At 47.6% G+C, this 15,926-nt stretch overlaps 1 protein-coding gene across 4 annotated transcripts in view; it reads left to right on the top strand.

The window, feature by feature from the left end:
• The first annotated feature begins 235 nt into the window (after positions 1-235).
• LOC142962672 (uncharacterized) overlaps positions 236-15,926 on the top strand; it is a 41,532-nt gene continuing 25,841 nt past the window's right edge. For 3 of the 4 annotated variants that reach the window (XM_076103268.1, XM_076103270.1, XM_076103267.1), the window contains exons 1-5: positions 236-509; positions 1,772-3,445; positions 4,474-4,800; positions 5,628-5,754; positions 5,873-5,979. In XM_076103268.1, coding sequence (XP_075959383.1) covers positions 1,838-3,445; positions 4,474-4,800; positions 5,628-5,754; positions 5,873-5,979 — 2,169 coding nt within the window. In that variant the 5' untranslated portion in view covers positions 236-509; positions 1,772-1,837. The remainder of the gene's footprint in view (positions 510-1,771; positions 3,446-4,473; positions 4,801-5,627; positions 5,755-5,872; positions 5,980-15,926) is intronic. The other variant, XM_076103269.1, reaches the window with a different exon arrangement.

Below are 15,926 nucleotides of genomic sequence, written 5' to 3'. Positions count from 1 at the left end.
CTAAACTTGCTATCTAATAGACACACTTTGACATAAAATAATTACCATTTGCATTTGTGTGTGTGTGTTTGTGTGGAGAGGGTGTGTTTGTGTGTGTGTGTGTGTGTGTGTGTGTGTGTGTGTGTGTGTGTGTGTGTGTGTGTGTGTGTGTGTGTGTGTGTGCGAGTGTGTGTGTGTGTGTGTGTTGCTCTGTCTGCGTGAGCGCTTTATCACAAATCAGAGTGTCGGCGTCTGAAGCACAGGGCAAGAGTTCACCGGTCCGTCGCTCGCTCGGGGAGTTTCTCTCGGTTTGGTGATAGCTGGCGAAGTTTAGAGGCTAAAAAACCAAACACATGACAGCTGAGAAGGAGTCTCTGTGCGCAACATAACTTCAGCCTGACTCATGGACACAAGTTAAGACCGTGAACTGCGCTGGATGCGTTCAGCCGGTGTGGCGTGTTTACTGGCTTCACGGACAGCAACGACGATGCCCTTTTAAACGGGGGGGGGGAAGTAACGTTACTGTGGGGGTAAGTTAACCGCTTTAACGGCTACGTGCAGAAGTGGTGAGCGGAGACACGGTTTCTTTTTTCGCGGGTGTCACTTGAGAAAGAAGTCTGTGGAGTTATTGAGAAGTGTAACGTTAACTCGCGCGGACGTTTCATCCGGCTGACAGTTAACTAACGTTACCGGTGAAATAAATTAAAACTATTTGACATATTTATTTCTTAAAACGGGATTCGGCAACCTGCTGCTGGTTAATGGCAATTTTACTGACGCCATATGTAAAAAAAAAAAAAAAAAAAAAAAAAAAAAAAGGACAACAAGTCGCGTTGTTAGCGTTAGCGTTCGTTACCGTACGTTTTGTAACAGTATGGAAGCCACGAAAGTGTTGTAGCTTGTGCCATTTAACCACCCAGCAGGCTTTATAGCAGATGAACAACGCCACATTAAAGTTATCCGAATGACCGGGTGTTTATGGTCAAGTAAAGAGACGTCACATTTTACATTAAAATGCTCAAAGTACTTGCTAGCACGTGTGACTAGAGACTATGCTCGTGAACTGTCATTTTTTACATTTGTGGAACGATTGAGTAGCGTTGCTTTCTTTAAACAGCACTCATGAAAAGGCTTATCAGTGAGAAGCTCGGGCCCATTAATTAAATAAATTGTGACTTTCTGCGAAAAAGGCCATCGTAAATGAAACACATCTGTGGTGATGATCTCATTTGAACAACAAAGACTCGTGCTGGAGGCCCCAATTACACAAGCTGCTTCCATACATTAAAGGGATTATGATAATTAACATGTAGTAGTGCAGCGTGGCACTTGCCGAGCATCTTCCCTCCTCAGAGGGGCCTCATCTGAGCTGCGATGACGTCACCGCCGGAGAGCAGGGGCCTGAAATAATCAGGCATCTCTATAGCTAGGGTTTCCATGGCAACGCAGCCTCCTGGTTCAAATGGTGGATGGGGGGGGGGAGGGGGGGACTGAGTCTCAAACGAATGCTTTGGATATTATGGGTGTTTGTGACTGTTGACTCGTGGTACAAAAGCACTCGTCTGACAATCACAACATGAGACCTCGTTGTGTTGTATTGTTTAAATAGCACTACACATATCTATTATTCTAATGGTGGACCTCCCCTGTAGGAGGTGACACACTGAGATGATTTGATGTGGTATATTTTGTATTTATGGCATAGACAGAATAAGCATGATGTGAAAGGATAAGGTTGTCAGTTTAATGTCAAGCTGCTGAATTAAAAGATGAAACTGTTTTGTTCCTCCAGTTGTTTGAGAGGCCCGAGACATGACGTCCATTGGAGCCGATAGCTGACACTGTAGAATGAGAGAGGATGGAGCAGACAGACAGCCCTGCCCCTGCGAGCAACAACCCTAATGGGTTTGTCAACCGAGTGTTTAATGTTTCTCTGGATGTGGAGAATGAGACCGGCAGTGTTTATATTCAGGAGACCGGGCCAGGGCCTGCAGAGGGCCAGGGAGAGACCCAGGCTGCCTCTTCTCAGACCCCTGTCAAGGAGAGACAGGAGGTCAACCGGAGGCCCCGTGCCACGGGGGGCATCTGGAGGATCTTGCACCGAAAGAGAGCCGCGTCAGAGCTGGAGCGCAGACCCCACTCCATGATCCTGCCCGGGGAGGCTTCCATCCCCAAGCTCTCGTTTGCCGACAAAGTTCGCTCCTTCAAGAAGCTGAAATCCCCCTCTGTGTTCAGAGGGAAGACGGGGAAATTGTCCACCGCCAAGTTTGGCAGCTCCTGGGTGGATGAGGAGTCTTTCTGCCCAGACATCGGCACTCCTCAGCAGTCCAGCAGGGGCCCGCTCAGACACCGCGGCAAGAGGCACTCCTACGCCGGCCACACAGCAGAGTTCGACTGCTCGTTCGAGGACATCGACCTCACGGCTCCCGCAGACGGCTACCAGGCCGCTGTGATGGGAGAGGCTGTGACTCAGAACGGTTGCAAACTGTCAGACAGAGTTTGCTATACCAAGAGAAGCCACGGAAATTCAAACAACTGCAACAAAACGGCGGCAGGCTGCGATGAGCCGAGCGTTAAAGGTAGCCCGAGCACCCACCACGGTAGAGGGAGGAGGCACAAAGACGTGTGGAGTTACCTGAGGCGGATTTCCCTTTTGGGGAAGGCCAATCCGGTCTACTCAGAGCGGAGCTTTGACTCTGAGCTTCCCTCTTTGGACAAGACCATGGACTCAGACTACGGCTCTGTGGACTTTGAGAGTGTCAGAGACTTTCAGCCACCGCCCCCAAAACACTCTGACACCAAGGGGCACTTTGGTGGTCTGTTCAAGTTTTTCAACAGTGTCGCAGACACGGCCAGAAAGTGGCGGACGACATCGCACTCCTTCTCTCCTCCAGAGGGAGAAAGGACACCGGTGGGCTCTCCACGGGCCCCTCAGCCGTCAGTGGACAGCATCCACAGTGTGTCCCTGACACTCCACAGTGAAGGACTTCCAAAGTCCCAGCCGATGCCGTCATCACCGGTGACCGCTAAATCCTCACACTCAGGCAGCCTCGACAGCGAGGCTCCAGCACCTGTGACAGGTGGACGATCCCCTAAGGTGGTCCTAAAGGCCTTCAGGGCATGCCCAGGAGCTCGAGCTGTCAATGGCCTTCAGGGTTCTGAGGGCTCAGACAAACATGTAGACAGAGAGACAAACCACAGGTCCACGGCCATAGTAGAGAATCATATCCCCCGGTCAGGTCCGACCACAGAGACTAAAGAAGAAGCAGAGGTTGAAAGTGATCCATTAAGCTGTCTCTGTCAGGAGGAACAGGTAGCGGGGCAGACAGGAAATGAGCAGGATTCCAGGGATGCTCCACCGTTCACCCGCCAGATACAGGAAGTGAATTTCCAATCACAACAAGGTGATGAAGAGAGCACAACCAATAGCGTGCCCGCATCAGATTCCACAGAGGAAATATTCAAGGTATGTGACTTTAAATACAAAATGAGCAATGCTAATTACCAGCCACTGAATTTGAATAAATGCATTTGTTAATGAAGTCAGTGATTTGTGTTGCTGAACAGCATTTGAGTCTCACAGTCATGCCATAACCACAATCCATTGCATGCTTTTTCTCACATTATTAACAATTGCCAAAACATGTAATTACTGCATAAATGCTCAAAAGTATCATGTATGTAACTGTTTTAACCACGGTCATTCTTTTGCTTCTTAAAAATCATCAACAACAAACTAGACGGTAAATAGCACCAGAGCTGTTACTCATTTCCCCATGATAGACGTTCCTAGGTGTGGTGCATTAGCTGTCTGGGAGAAACAAAAACATTCAACACACCACCAGCCTGTGAGGACATGAATGGGCAGTAGTTGTCCTTTTGCCCCATCTGTTGGAGAGAGGAGGAAGCAGTCAGTAGTGACGATGGTGGACAACACCATATTAGTTTGTCCCCTCTCCTGCTCAGCCAGCCTTGTGTGGCCTGCAAGGAAAACCCTATTTCTCATAAAGCCGTTCGTATGTGGCTGCAGTAACCCCAGAGCTCACAGTGATGTCCGTGCATCATGACGTCACCCTTTCCCTTCTCACTCCAGTGGAGGCATTAGTCATCATCCCTTCCAGTCACACCATCGAGTCAGGACACGTTAGCCCTGACTCCCGATGACAAAATGAGATGTGACATCTCAATACTCAGCACACTTTCATCGGGGTTTATTATGCAAGGGCCTGTGGGAATCTGTGTTTTGGGAAGGGTGTTAATGATTGATTGTTTTCTGAAGTTTAAATGCCATTCAGGGACTTTCTCTGGCACCAGCCACTAAATGCATAGCAATTAGAAACATGAGCTCATGGGCTAGTAGAATCTTTTTGATATGAAATGAGGTGTATTTTACCGAATCTATGGAGACGTTCTTCCCCAATTCCCAGCACAAGAAATGCAGTGTTGCACCTTTTATCTGGGCCAAAAATCGCTGAGTATCTGTGCCAATCACAGCTGTGTGAGCAGATCGCCAGCCAGACAGGCTGCGGTGTGAGACAGCCGTGCCCAGCCGGGCCCGACTCGAGCACAGAGAAGGCCTCTGTGCCCCACAAGCCGCCGCCAAATCGTCCTCGCCCGGCCTCAGCCGCACTGGACCCGCGGAGGCCCGACCCGGACCGAGATCTCTGCGACCACTACGGCGAGGTCGGCTCGCTGTGCCGGCGGAGACGCAGGCCTGCTCCCGCCACGCAGCGCTCTCGGACGGCCGCTCGCTCCAGGCCCTGCTCCGTCATAGAGACCAGTGTTACTAGGGAGACGCAGTCCACGGAGCTGCACCACAGAGTAAGACGTCAAAAACAATACAACACAGGGCATTCACGCATCATTTCACTGAATGCAAATACACAAACATTGACTTTAAAACGACAAATACGCCGTCCCCGCAATTATATAAATACACGGTTATACATTCATGTGCAGTTAGCATATACATATATCATACCCTGAGGTCAAAAAAATCGCTGATCAATATACCACAAGCCCAAAATGAATCAAACACACACGACAGACTTTGAAGGGCAGCCCAGTACTAACCCAGTATTTATACAACGCTCAGTGTTAGTTGCCACAGTGCATGTATGCTCTGCCCCATTTATAGAGGCCAGTATTTCTGGATGCTGCTTTTCCCTCAGCTCACCTCCTCCCCCTCTCCCTTCTTTCCCTCCCTCCCTCTCTCTCTCTCACCCATTCTTTCTCTTTCTTTGTTTCTTTCTTTCTTCCTGACTTCTCTTTCTCTCTCCCTCACTCTTAGTCTCTCTCTCTCTCTCTTTTTTTTTTGTCGCCAATTTTCTGCCTCATCGCTCCCATAAGCTCTACCTCTCATTGCCCTAACTCAGAGTCGTTTCATTTTGTCCTGTGAGACCGCCCCGGTTGGCATGATGTATAGTCTCTCAATGCGCCAGAATAGACTTCCTGGATGTGAAATACTTTAATTCACTGCAAAAAAAAAAAAAAAAAATGAAGGGGGACAACGCAGTAAAGGGGGGGGGGGGGGCAGGGGGGGTGTAACATGAAGGGCAGGGGGATGTGTCCATTCAACCTTGTGAGTGTGTGTATCATAAGTTACATATGGACTATAGGAGATGCCCTAACCACTCAGTCCCCTCTAGGCCTTGTCTCGCCCCCCGGGTGTGTCCCCGCTAGAGCCCCCACTAAGGGCTTCTCTCCTGCGGTGCCGCTCCCTGCCGCTACCCCCCAGCACTCTCACTGCCTTGGCGCTGCTCCTTCCTCACTCAGGTACCCTTTTGTTTTTGTTGAATTCCCCCATTAATACGCAGGCTGTTGATTGATGTGTGTTTGGTGAAATTGATCATCTGCTTACCCGGGCCGTCTCTGCATGCGTCCGTCCCCTCAGACGTGGGTCAGACGTCATCGTCGGTGCGCCTGCGGTCCGGAGGCTCCGGCAGCTGCAGGAGGAGGAGGCTGCTGAGACCCGGTTCGGAACCACTGCAGGTCAACGTTGTGAGTCACAACACACACACACACACACACACGATTACAGATTAATCTAGCTTTTACTCTTCTTTCTGTCAGGCTTTCAAGGGCTTTATAAGAACACATTGAACAGATTATAAACAATACTATGACCACTATTGACACTGTTGATATTGACTCCCTACATACACACATTGTCACACTGGGTTTGTCCACCTGTCACACACATATTAGCAGATGTAAATGAGATGATGGGACGTAGCATAGAGCAGGAACGTGACAAATATCCTCCCACTGATACTGATAATAGGGAGAGGTCAATGTTTCATCAGACGATTAGGGAACTGATCCGTGAAGATGGTGGCCACGTGGATTAATGTCATCCGGTACTCTTGGGCCATTACTCATCGTGAACAGGCCACCCGACACATCTGATGGGGATTCTACTGGAAGGAGACGCAGAGTTTCTCTGACGGGGTGTGGTGCACATTTCTGGGGCTTTGTCCAACCTCTGTACCTGCAGAACCGCAACGCACAGAGCGCTTAACGCTGTTTACATCACTGCTTTGATCGCACTAAATTGGATCTCTGCTCCCGAGTCCCACATGCAAGGTTTCATTGACTGCAATTTAGCTTTCTTTCATTGAGGAAAAGGCGTCATGCATAATGTTTCCGAGCAGTGTTTGAATATGTGAGAAAAGGAGTGTGCACGGCGTTGTAAATATGTGAGCTGTTTACTAGGAGTCAGTGAGGATTCACCACAGCGTTTGTGGTACAATCACAAGTCCATGTTCATGAGGGATGCCGTCTACTCCACTGCTGAACGCTGAGCCCAGGGCTCTCTGCCTTGGCACGTCCATGCATTGAAATATTGTGAACTGTATTCGATGCCGCTGCATTTAGGCTTTGATCATAACTTCTTCTTCTTTTTCTCGCTGGTCTAAGTAGTGTTTGTGAGCCACTGCACGTTGTTGCCATGACACTCGCTGGCTGTTGTTCATCTCCTTGCTTCTATCTTTAGGCCGCCTTTTTAAGTGTGAGCTAAATAGAGAAAGTGTGTGGGTGAGAGAGAGAGAGAAGAAAGGGGTGGGAGAGAAACGGAGCGGGGAAGAGAGAGATGCTCCCTTTTGTGTGTGCACTTTTTGTGCCGTGGCCCTCCCCTGGGGTAGGGAACGTGGACTCACAACACTGGAAATGTCTTGTGTGTGTGTGTGTGTGTGTGTCTGTGAATGGCGAGGGGGCAGTTCACTTGCCTCAAGTTCTGGGATTCATGACTGCGTCTTGAGCATGGAGGTAGCACGTACACTGTGTATGCTGCATAAATACTTTACATGCACAATATGACAATATATAACGCAGCTGTAGTGGAGGGACACGGATGGATGACGCTTCAACGTTAATGTCTCCTTTCTGGTAAGTCAAGAATCGCTTACATGTTACGGATCTCATGTCAGCATCGGCTCTGTTGTTTGGGATACAGTGCAGTGTGTGTGTGTGTGTGTGTGTGTGTGTGTGTGTGTGTTACAGCCTTCCTGTTAGGACGACTACTAGAACCTGGAGGCCGCAGGCAGAGAGAACGCGTTCTCACTGCAGTGGATTAACTGCTAATGCTGACGCCTCTCTTCTCCCTTTCATTTAACTGGATTTCTCCCCCTAGTCACTGCCCTCTCCTCTCCTCTCCTCTCCTCTCCTCTCCTCTCAACAAACACTTAGCAATGGGAGTCTTTGGTAATTCCCATGCAGATGAGAGGACAGTTCCCCGTGTGTTACTGATGCCGTGCCCGAAGCTCTGCTGTCAACTTGTCAGAGACGGGGCCCGTCTTATTAAGGGCTTCACGCAGATTAGGAGTTTCAAGAGCAATCTTATATGATTAAGTTTGGCCCAACCCAGGTCTGTCTGGTCATAATCATATTACGCAATCCTATCTATTTATTATGAACGCATGAGTCAGCAGGCAGAGGCGAGTTGAGGCAAGCGGTAGGGCAGTGTTGGGGAAAAAGTGCAACTACTTATGCAAGCGCACCTTTTTTTCATACACCAGTGCTCAGCTGTTAATTTGACCACACACACACACACACACGCATGCATGCTGTTTATATCTGCCTCCCTCGGCCCCGGGAGCCTATGATACACCCTCTTCACTCTGACGCACACTTCACGTGCACACTCCCGATGCATTCAGAATTCATCTGTCGGGGTTAGTGAGTCATCGCGTCGACGACGACTTTATTTGCCGAGAAAGGAATAGCACCGGCGGCCGGCGACACCTCTGTCGAACACGCTGTGATTGTGCGGCATCGGTCTCGTCCCGGGGCCTTATTTCTTTCTTTAAAGTCGTGGGCGAACCGCGGGAATAGGTCTCCCTCAACAATAACCACGTGTATGATGTACGGCCCTCTCTTTGAGCCACAGGCCAACTAGAATCCTTTATCAGTGTTCATTCGACATCGTCCCCCTGCCAAGGTGCTGGCAGGTATCCGCCGGGACTTACTGCAGCCACCAGCTAACGCTGTTCTGCAGGACGCATCGGGCTCTAATAAACGGTATCGCCCAATCTGAGCAGGTGGTTGTGTCAGAGCCTCCCCGGGCTGTTTCTTACAAAGAATAGGTTTCTACCTAGCAGGTGTGTGTTGTGTGTTGTTGTTGTTGTTGTTGTATGCATTGGCATGCGACTCATGCACTTACGTGGTGTGTGTTTTTGTGTGCTAGAGAGAGAGAGAGAGAGACAGATAGGCTCAGGGCCTTATTTCTTATATAACTGTTGAGAGGGTTTCCTTTGCTCTGGACAAAAGCCATTTCCACTTTTATTTCAGATGGCTGCATGTTCCCTGGGACTGTGGGGAACTGTGCTGTTGTGTTAATTCTCCCACTCACTGCTGTGTCCCGTTTTACAGTATGTCCGCGTTCTGTTCGTATTTCGTCAGATCGTGCACGCCTGTGCATGTCCAGGTTTGTTTTTGTGCATTCTTGAAGCTCTGTTTTTTTTTTTTTTAAACCTCATCAGGGCCAGTTTCTCTACCCTTCCATCATCGCTCCTAAGCACTGCCACTGCCTTAGTAGGACAGTGGGGATATATTGGTGGAAGCAATGTCACAACACGCAGCGCTGTTTCGTTATGAGACTATTTAAAGGCCTAAGGACACTCCGGTGCTCATTATCCGGCCTCAGTTGTATCATTTGTGGGAGTTTTCCCAGGCTGCTCAGGTGATTTCACCCACAGTCATCAGCTTCTGCTGTTTGTGTAACGCACACTGCTGTTTGTGTAATGTTTTCATGGCTATCTGACAGCTGTGTATTTGGGATAAAGACTTTTTTCTGCTCTTGAGTCAACTCAGAAGAATGTCACCTTGTGTTAGGTAATAGGAGGATCCCTTGTTATCTGACAGCACCATCTGAGAGCAGACACCCCACAGGCTGAAATGTGTAACCGATGTCTTTCACAGAGACATTGTGGAAGTTTTATGTCTGTATTAATTCCACTTATAACTTCCACTGTATCCATTCTGTTCACCCGACTATAATAATAGTGAATTAGAATTGGATATTTCTATGTCTCCTTACCTCTCTAGGATGCACTGCCTTGTAGAGAGGAGGTCCTGCCGGTGTCTAGTGGCACCTTGAATTTGCTTCGACGTCTTCCCAGATGCAATTTGTGGGATACAGAAATTAAATTGACTTGGCTTGACTTTAGTACAAAGACACATGATAGTTCCATCTCACTCAACACTTCACATTTTGCCATCAGCTTTCTCTTGCAGCAACCTTTAACCGAATCCTTCCACGTGCTGATTAAATAACCTCAGTAGCAACAGTACTTAGCAAAATACAAAAAATGATTGATGTGATAAACTAGGGCGATCGATATCACGATATGAGAATAGATATCGTCTTAGATTTTGAATATTATACTGTTCTTTTACTTGTCAAAAATCCCATTGTGTAAATACTTTTGTGAAACCACCAATAGACAACCCAACAATATCGCCCAGGTCTATGATGAACAAATAATGAATAACTGTGTAATAACTGTGTAATAAATGTATATATCCTATATACATTCAAAATGAATATTTTATTAAGTATATTGTATTCATGCTCAGCTCTCATTCTCGCTAAAAAAAATAAAAATGTAACCAACAGTGACGTGGGCGAGTACTTGCGCTCACCCATGGCGTCAATACATTATTCAGACGTGATTAGAGGTTGTCATCTCGCTGCTTTGTCAACTCACAGGCTAATATCTGCTGGCTGTTGTCTTGGGGATCATGTGTGTTTTGGAATAAATTGTCTGTATCTCCAAAACAGCGGCAACTCAATCTGCCTTACAAATCACCTGCTTCGAAAACAATCATTTTTGCAATATTGTCAGTCAACACAGTTTTGGCAGCAGGCAAAGGCAGCATCCTGATGAGACCATTTTAAAGGGGCTATAAACAGGGGGTATTTCAAATACCAGTACTTTTACTTAAAGATGGTTAAGTACTCTTAGTACATTTAGAGCAATGAGTACACTTCATACTAACATGTAACATTTACAATAATCGAGTATTGTTATGAGCTCCAGAGAAATCTTGTAGGCACAATGACCTTTCAAGGGAGCAATAAGCAATCATGCATTTTATGATGGAGAGCATGTGTGGCTTATTACAAAACATATCATTTTTTTGTAAATTAAAAACTAGACAACAGCTGTGATTTAAATATGCGTAAATTGAGTAGTTGTACCCCGAATAGAAGACGCCGCTCCCGTCCTTTTGTCCCTGCCCTAAAATAATGAGACAGAAGCTAACTGCCTGTAAAGTGTGCTGCTAGTTAGAATGTATCCTGCAGGCCTTTGTGAAAGATGGGCTGTATTTTTCCGGCAGCTGCCACTTCTTGTGTACATAATTTAGCTTAACTTTCTGCCTCTGACCTCTCTGGCTCTCCCTGGCTCTCCCTGCTACACCACATGCGGCGTCAGAGCAAACCCTACGACACGTACGCGTATTATGCAACCGCCGTCGCTCCTCGGACTGCTTTCTTGTTCCCCCCTCCCCATCCGCCTCGCTTTTTACGCCATCACTTCCATCTCTCTTTCCCCCTCTTCTCAGGTCAAGCCCCCCCCCCCCCCCACACTCGTTTCCCCGCTCCCCCCTATTCGCTCCATCCCGTTGCTCCCTCCAGGCCCGTGAAATAACACCTGCTTCTTGAGACGTGCCTGTGAGTTTGAGAGCACGCAAGTTTATACATGCACCCACGCCGCAGACCCAGATGGCAAGCTCGGTAGTGGGTATTTTACAGGACAGCACTATATCCGGTCTATGAAGTCTTTGATGGCAGGAATGGAACTGACCTATCAACGAGACGAAAGGTGCAGAGGAACAACCCTGCACCCTAATACCGTTTCACTGCAGAGTTTTGCATTTCAATCCGACGCTCTGCTTTTGAACTCTCGTCGCGTGGAGGCAGTGAGAATGTAAAATGGTTTCAGCTCAGAGGACAGGCGGGGCTGTGGATTCTCTTATAGTGAGTTACGGTGGGCATAATGGTTGATTAGAGGAGGTGAGTAGGCCGTTCTCTCTCTCTCTCTCTCTCTCTCTCTCTCTCTCTCTCTCTCGCTTAGATGATGTGACTATAACCTCATCCGAAACTGTTACAATAGAAATCTAAATCTGCTCCCCGAAGAGACACTGCACCAAATATCAAACAAACGCTGCATGCAAATGTAGCCGGCCAGAAAGCGGGCAAAGACACTACTGTTCTTACCTCCCAGTGTTTTGGGGCCGCAGGTGGCTGACAGTGCTCTGATGAATGATGACACCAGCGAGCTCAGCACACTCACAACCAGCACAGTGAAGCAGTGCCGGCTGAGGCAGCCAACCAAATCCCAGCACAGGTCATTTGATTTTATCCCTCGCCCCACAGCTGGGCTCTCAAATGACCAATCGTCGGGCTCTAATTAAGTACACACTGGCCCACGATGCTGAACAGAAACATAAATGAATAATATCTCCACCGTCTTCCTGAATGCTTTCTTTTTGTTGCAGTTTGTGAACAGCTACAATGCCTTGTCTTCGGGGAGCTCGTTATCGTGCTTTTTTAACAGGCACTGTTTCCCATCGCTGGGAAATTTGAGAGACATTTCAGACTTACTACACCTTCACCGAAGAGCTGGCGAGCTTCAGGGATTGCAGTTTGCCGGTCTTAATGGATATGTAAAGGAGCCGGTCAGAGCAGAAGAGGGACAAAAAAATAGAAAATAGGTACTCAAGATGAAATTCATTCCAGTAAAATGATAAGACTTTCTTGCGAGTTGCATGAGAAGATTGATACCACTCTTATATCTGTAGGATGGATATGATGCTACCAGCCAGTAGCTTAGCTTAGCATAAATACTGGAAACGGGGGGGGGGGGGGGGGGCAGCTAGCCAGGTCAGGTCAGGTCAGGAAACGGTGCCGTACATAACTCCTCGTAAAATAAAAAATGTGTTCGATTTTACACTTTGGTTTTTGTGCAGATTAAAGAAACAGGGAAGCAAATGTATTCCCCAAAATGTTGCACTATTCCTTGAACCATTGCCATAACACCTCGTAGGAAGTGTGCACTGCTAGCAAACACTGGCAGTTCACCCCACTGGTTCCCATATCATTTGCATTTTTAATAGAGGTAGAGGTGGAGCTCTCTGTGTTATATGATTTCAGCGATTAATGCACAGTTAATATATCAGAAAATAAATTACAATTATCCAAGTAGCCATAAAAAAACGCTTTGGCACTAAGTTGAGAAGGGTCTCTTCTCGCCCTGTAAATGTTAATTTGTCCGGCAGGTAGCTGCTTTATTTATTTTTGTCACAGATGTGTAGAAAACAGGAGAGACGTGTATTAAACTAGCTTCGCATTTTTGTTTCTCCTCTACAAGCTTGTCTTCAAAAGCCTGTTTTTATTCAGCAACAGACTTCATATACCATACATCCGGCCTTGTTCGTACGAAGGCTGAATGAGTAGGACTATTTCTCCATGAAGCAGTTAGGTCTAGGAATGCTGATATCACTGGTGATGTCTTTAACCCTAATTTCTCCACCCCACTTGGCCCGACCGGCCTCTCTTATCTCATCCATCTCGCACTATTTCTTAAAAACCCCCGATGCTCTGACCCACTGACTCGCCTTCACACTAATCGAGCTGAACGAAAAAACAGCGTTCAGCAGAAGTCCAGCGGTTTATTTTTAGGGCGCTTTGTGGCTGGAAGGCCCGGGGGGAAGCAGGAAGTCAGTGTGGTTGTCGGAGGGGAACAAAAGAATTGGAGCAGACTGGAGGGGAAATGGGTGTGGTGGGCTTTGCCTCTATTAGCCAAATACCTACTGACCACAACCAGATTCATTCGCCACCACTGAAACGTGTAGTCGGTATATTCGGGGGAGAGACTTTCTAAAGACGGAGCCTGCTGGCTAAAGGCCAACAGAGTAGGACTGACCTCAGAGTAGATCCACAGAGCTGCTCTCAGACCAGCAAATAAACACAAAGGAGAATTGTGGAATTCATCCGACTCATTCTATTTCTACACTATCTGGCTGTATAACGAGTGGACGTCCTGCAGTAGTCATTGCATATGCAGAGATTGAAAGAAAACCTGCTGAAAGAGAGGAGCTGAATGTCAAGATTTAAACTGAGAGAGTTTGACTCGTGCTCTTCCCACCAGCGCCGGACTTAATGTAATGCGTAAAAAACAGGGGAGGGTGCGGTATATTTTACCGCCTTTCGTCTAAAGGTGAGAGGTGCAAGCGTTGTTCCTCACATGGTTGTCAGCGTGGCAGTGATGGATGATGCCAATATTGGAGCAAACGACCGCTGCCTAAAGTAGCGTAGCTTCCTGCCCGTATCCTACCAGGACACTAATAACTATTATGAGTAGATATTGCCCTGATGGAAGTAGTGCTCTGCGGCAATACTATAATCACACCGTGCCTTTTTTGTTTGTGATATTCGTCGACAGGATATCGAGGCACACTCGAGGTTCTGGAGAGGCTCCAGTCCGATGACATTAGGTCGTCCTCTGCTGTTCGCAGACGATCGTCTCCCCTTTGGCTCTTTTGGACCGCGATACCCAATGTGCACTGGGGTAGTTCTCTCTCATGGGGGGGGAAGAAAATGTCCCAATCAAGCGGGTGGTGAGCAGCTGCTGCTGTGGGAGAGGTTCAGGGTCATTTTCACAAGTGAGCGTTGACGTGTGAGACGGTAACGTCGCCTGCCAGTTTGGTGCAGTGGCTGCAGCACTGCACATTATGTCACACCCTGGTGATAAAGAGAGTGCACAGCAAGAAAGCAAAGTTCCCCCCCCCCCCCCCCCCCATCTCTTAACACAGCACTCACATGCCCACATGTACAGTGTGACTGCTCCTCCGGTCCATACTGGCTGCAAAAGCAATTTCAAAGTAAGAGATCCGAGACAAAGATGAATTGTAAAGTGCAGCTGAAGTTAATATGAGACTTCAGCAGTCTGAGTTTGACAAATGAAGTGGATATCTTCACAATCTTTTTTGGACCAAATTACCGCGCGGTATTACTGTCTCTCTGCCACAGCTGGGAAAGGAAACACTGAACACACAAAGAGGGAATTTCACACTACAAAAGACTCACTTTCGGCAGATACAACATTCATTTCTGCTAATTCAGACGGCTAAGGCCTCATGGTAGCTTTAGCTGAACTGTGGACACATGTCATTTTCAAAATGTAAAGCTATTTTTTATGTTGTTTTTTTACATGATCAGGTGAGGAGGCCAGCGAGGATTGACCTCGTATGAGAACCCAGTTGAGGTGGGTCAGGTATTTGATGAATGAACCTCCCCTTTAAGGGACACACACACACTAGTTCAGTCGATCAGAGACAGAACCGTTACACAACAGAGGGATCTGCATAGCTCTGCGTGCCCTTGTTTTTGTTTTTTTTACTCTGGAGCCTTCGCTTGATAAATGGCAGGAAGAATTGATAAATGGACGGGTGGGATGAAGCCCTCACAATCCAGACATGTGCTGTAGATTTTTATCTGCGCTCATTAATTCAATGTCATCATTAATTTCCATCGGGAAAACGGAAGGGTTCGGTGCAAGCTTGCATATTATTTGATGAAATCGTTTTAAACATTAATGCACAACACAGTGTGCTATGCAATACAGAGTAATACCATGGCCCTGCTGTAAATACTAACCATTAGAAGCTCAGAATTGTGAGCTTTACATTTTCGTACATTATTCCTCACAATGACGACAGTCCGGAAAACGAGTCACATTGATTAACCTGCAGCCGGGCTCGTTTGTGCACGCTATTCACGTACAGTAAGTTGAAGTTCAGTCTTATTCAACACACGATTCTCTGCCGGTGGGAGATATTTCCCCTCTCTTTTGTATATGCATGAACATATTAGCATTGGTGTCTGTGCAGATTTAGACTTTCAGATGTGACCTTTGTTGTCTAAATGTCAGGGAGATTGGAGTGGGAGCCCACAGAGGTAGGGCAGGCTTACGTAATCTGCTCACTCTGCGTTTCACAACACACGAGCACAGAGCAAGACAAAAAAAAAAATAAAAAACTCTTTGAGGACGGTTGTCGTATCTCAGCCGCGATGCCTCGCACGGTGGCTCACTAAAAAAGCCCGGGCTTTCAGGAGCCACTGCTTTTATCGGCATGTATGTGCAGAGAGAGTGCCCCGGAAATTATTCATGGCTTTAAAAATACTGATATAGTGCACTCAAATGGTGTTATTCTTTTAAACGCATTCTCTGGGTCTTTTGATCCGAAGCTCTCGGCTGAATGTGAAGACAGGAGTGTAGTTTGGAGAGGGGGGGGGGGGGAGTATTGTGACTGTGCGTGTGTTGGATGGTTGGCTGGGTGGTGGCTGGAACTGAGCTGAACTGATTCATGTTGTGCCGTCTTCACACAACCTGCCAGCAACGAGAGGCGCAGGCACCGGGGCAAGCGCTGCAGGCCCGGGGATG

This window comes from Anarhichas minor, unplaced genomic scaffold (assembly GCF_050575085.1).
Source record: "Anarhichas minor isolate MPS153535 unplaced genomic scaffold, ASM5057508v1 ptg000028l, whole genome shotgun sequence".
Taxonomy (NCBI): Eukaryota; Metazoa; Chordata; class Actinopteri; order Perciformes; family Anarhichadidae; genus Anarhichas; species Anarhichas minor.
The sequence above is the reverse complement of the archived record's forward strand: the minus strand, read 5'-3'. Positions and strand labels throughout refer to the sequence as shown.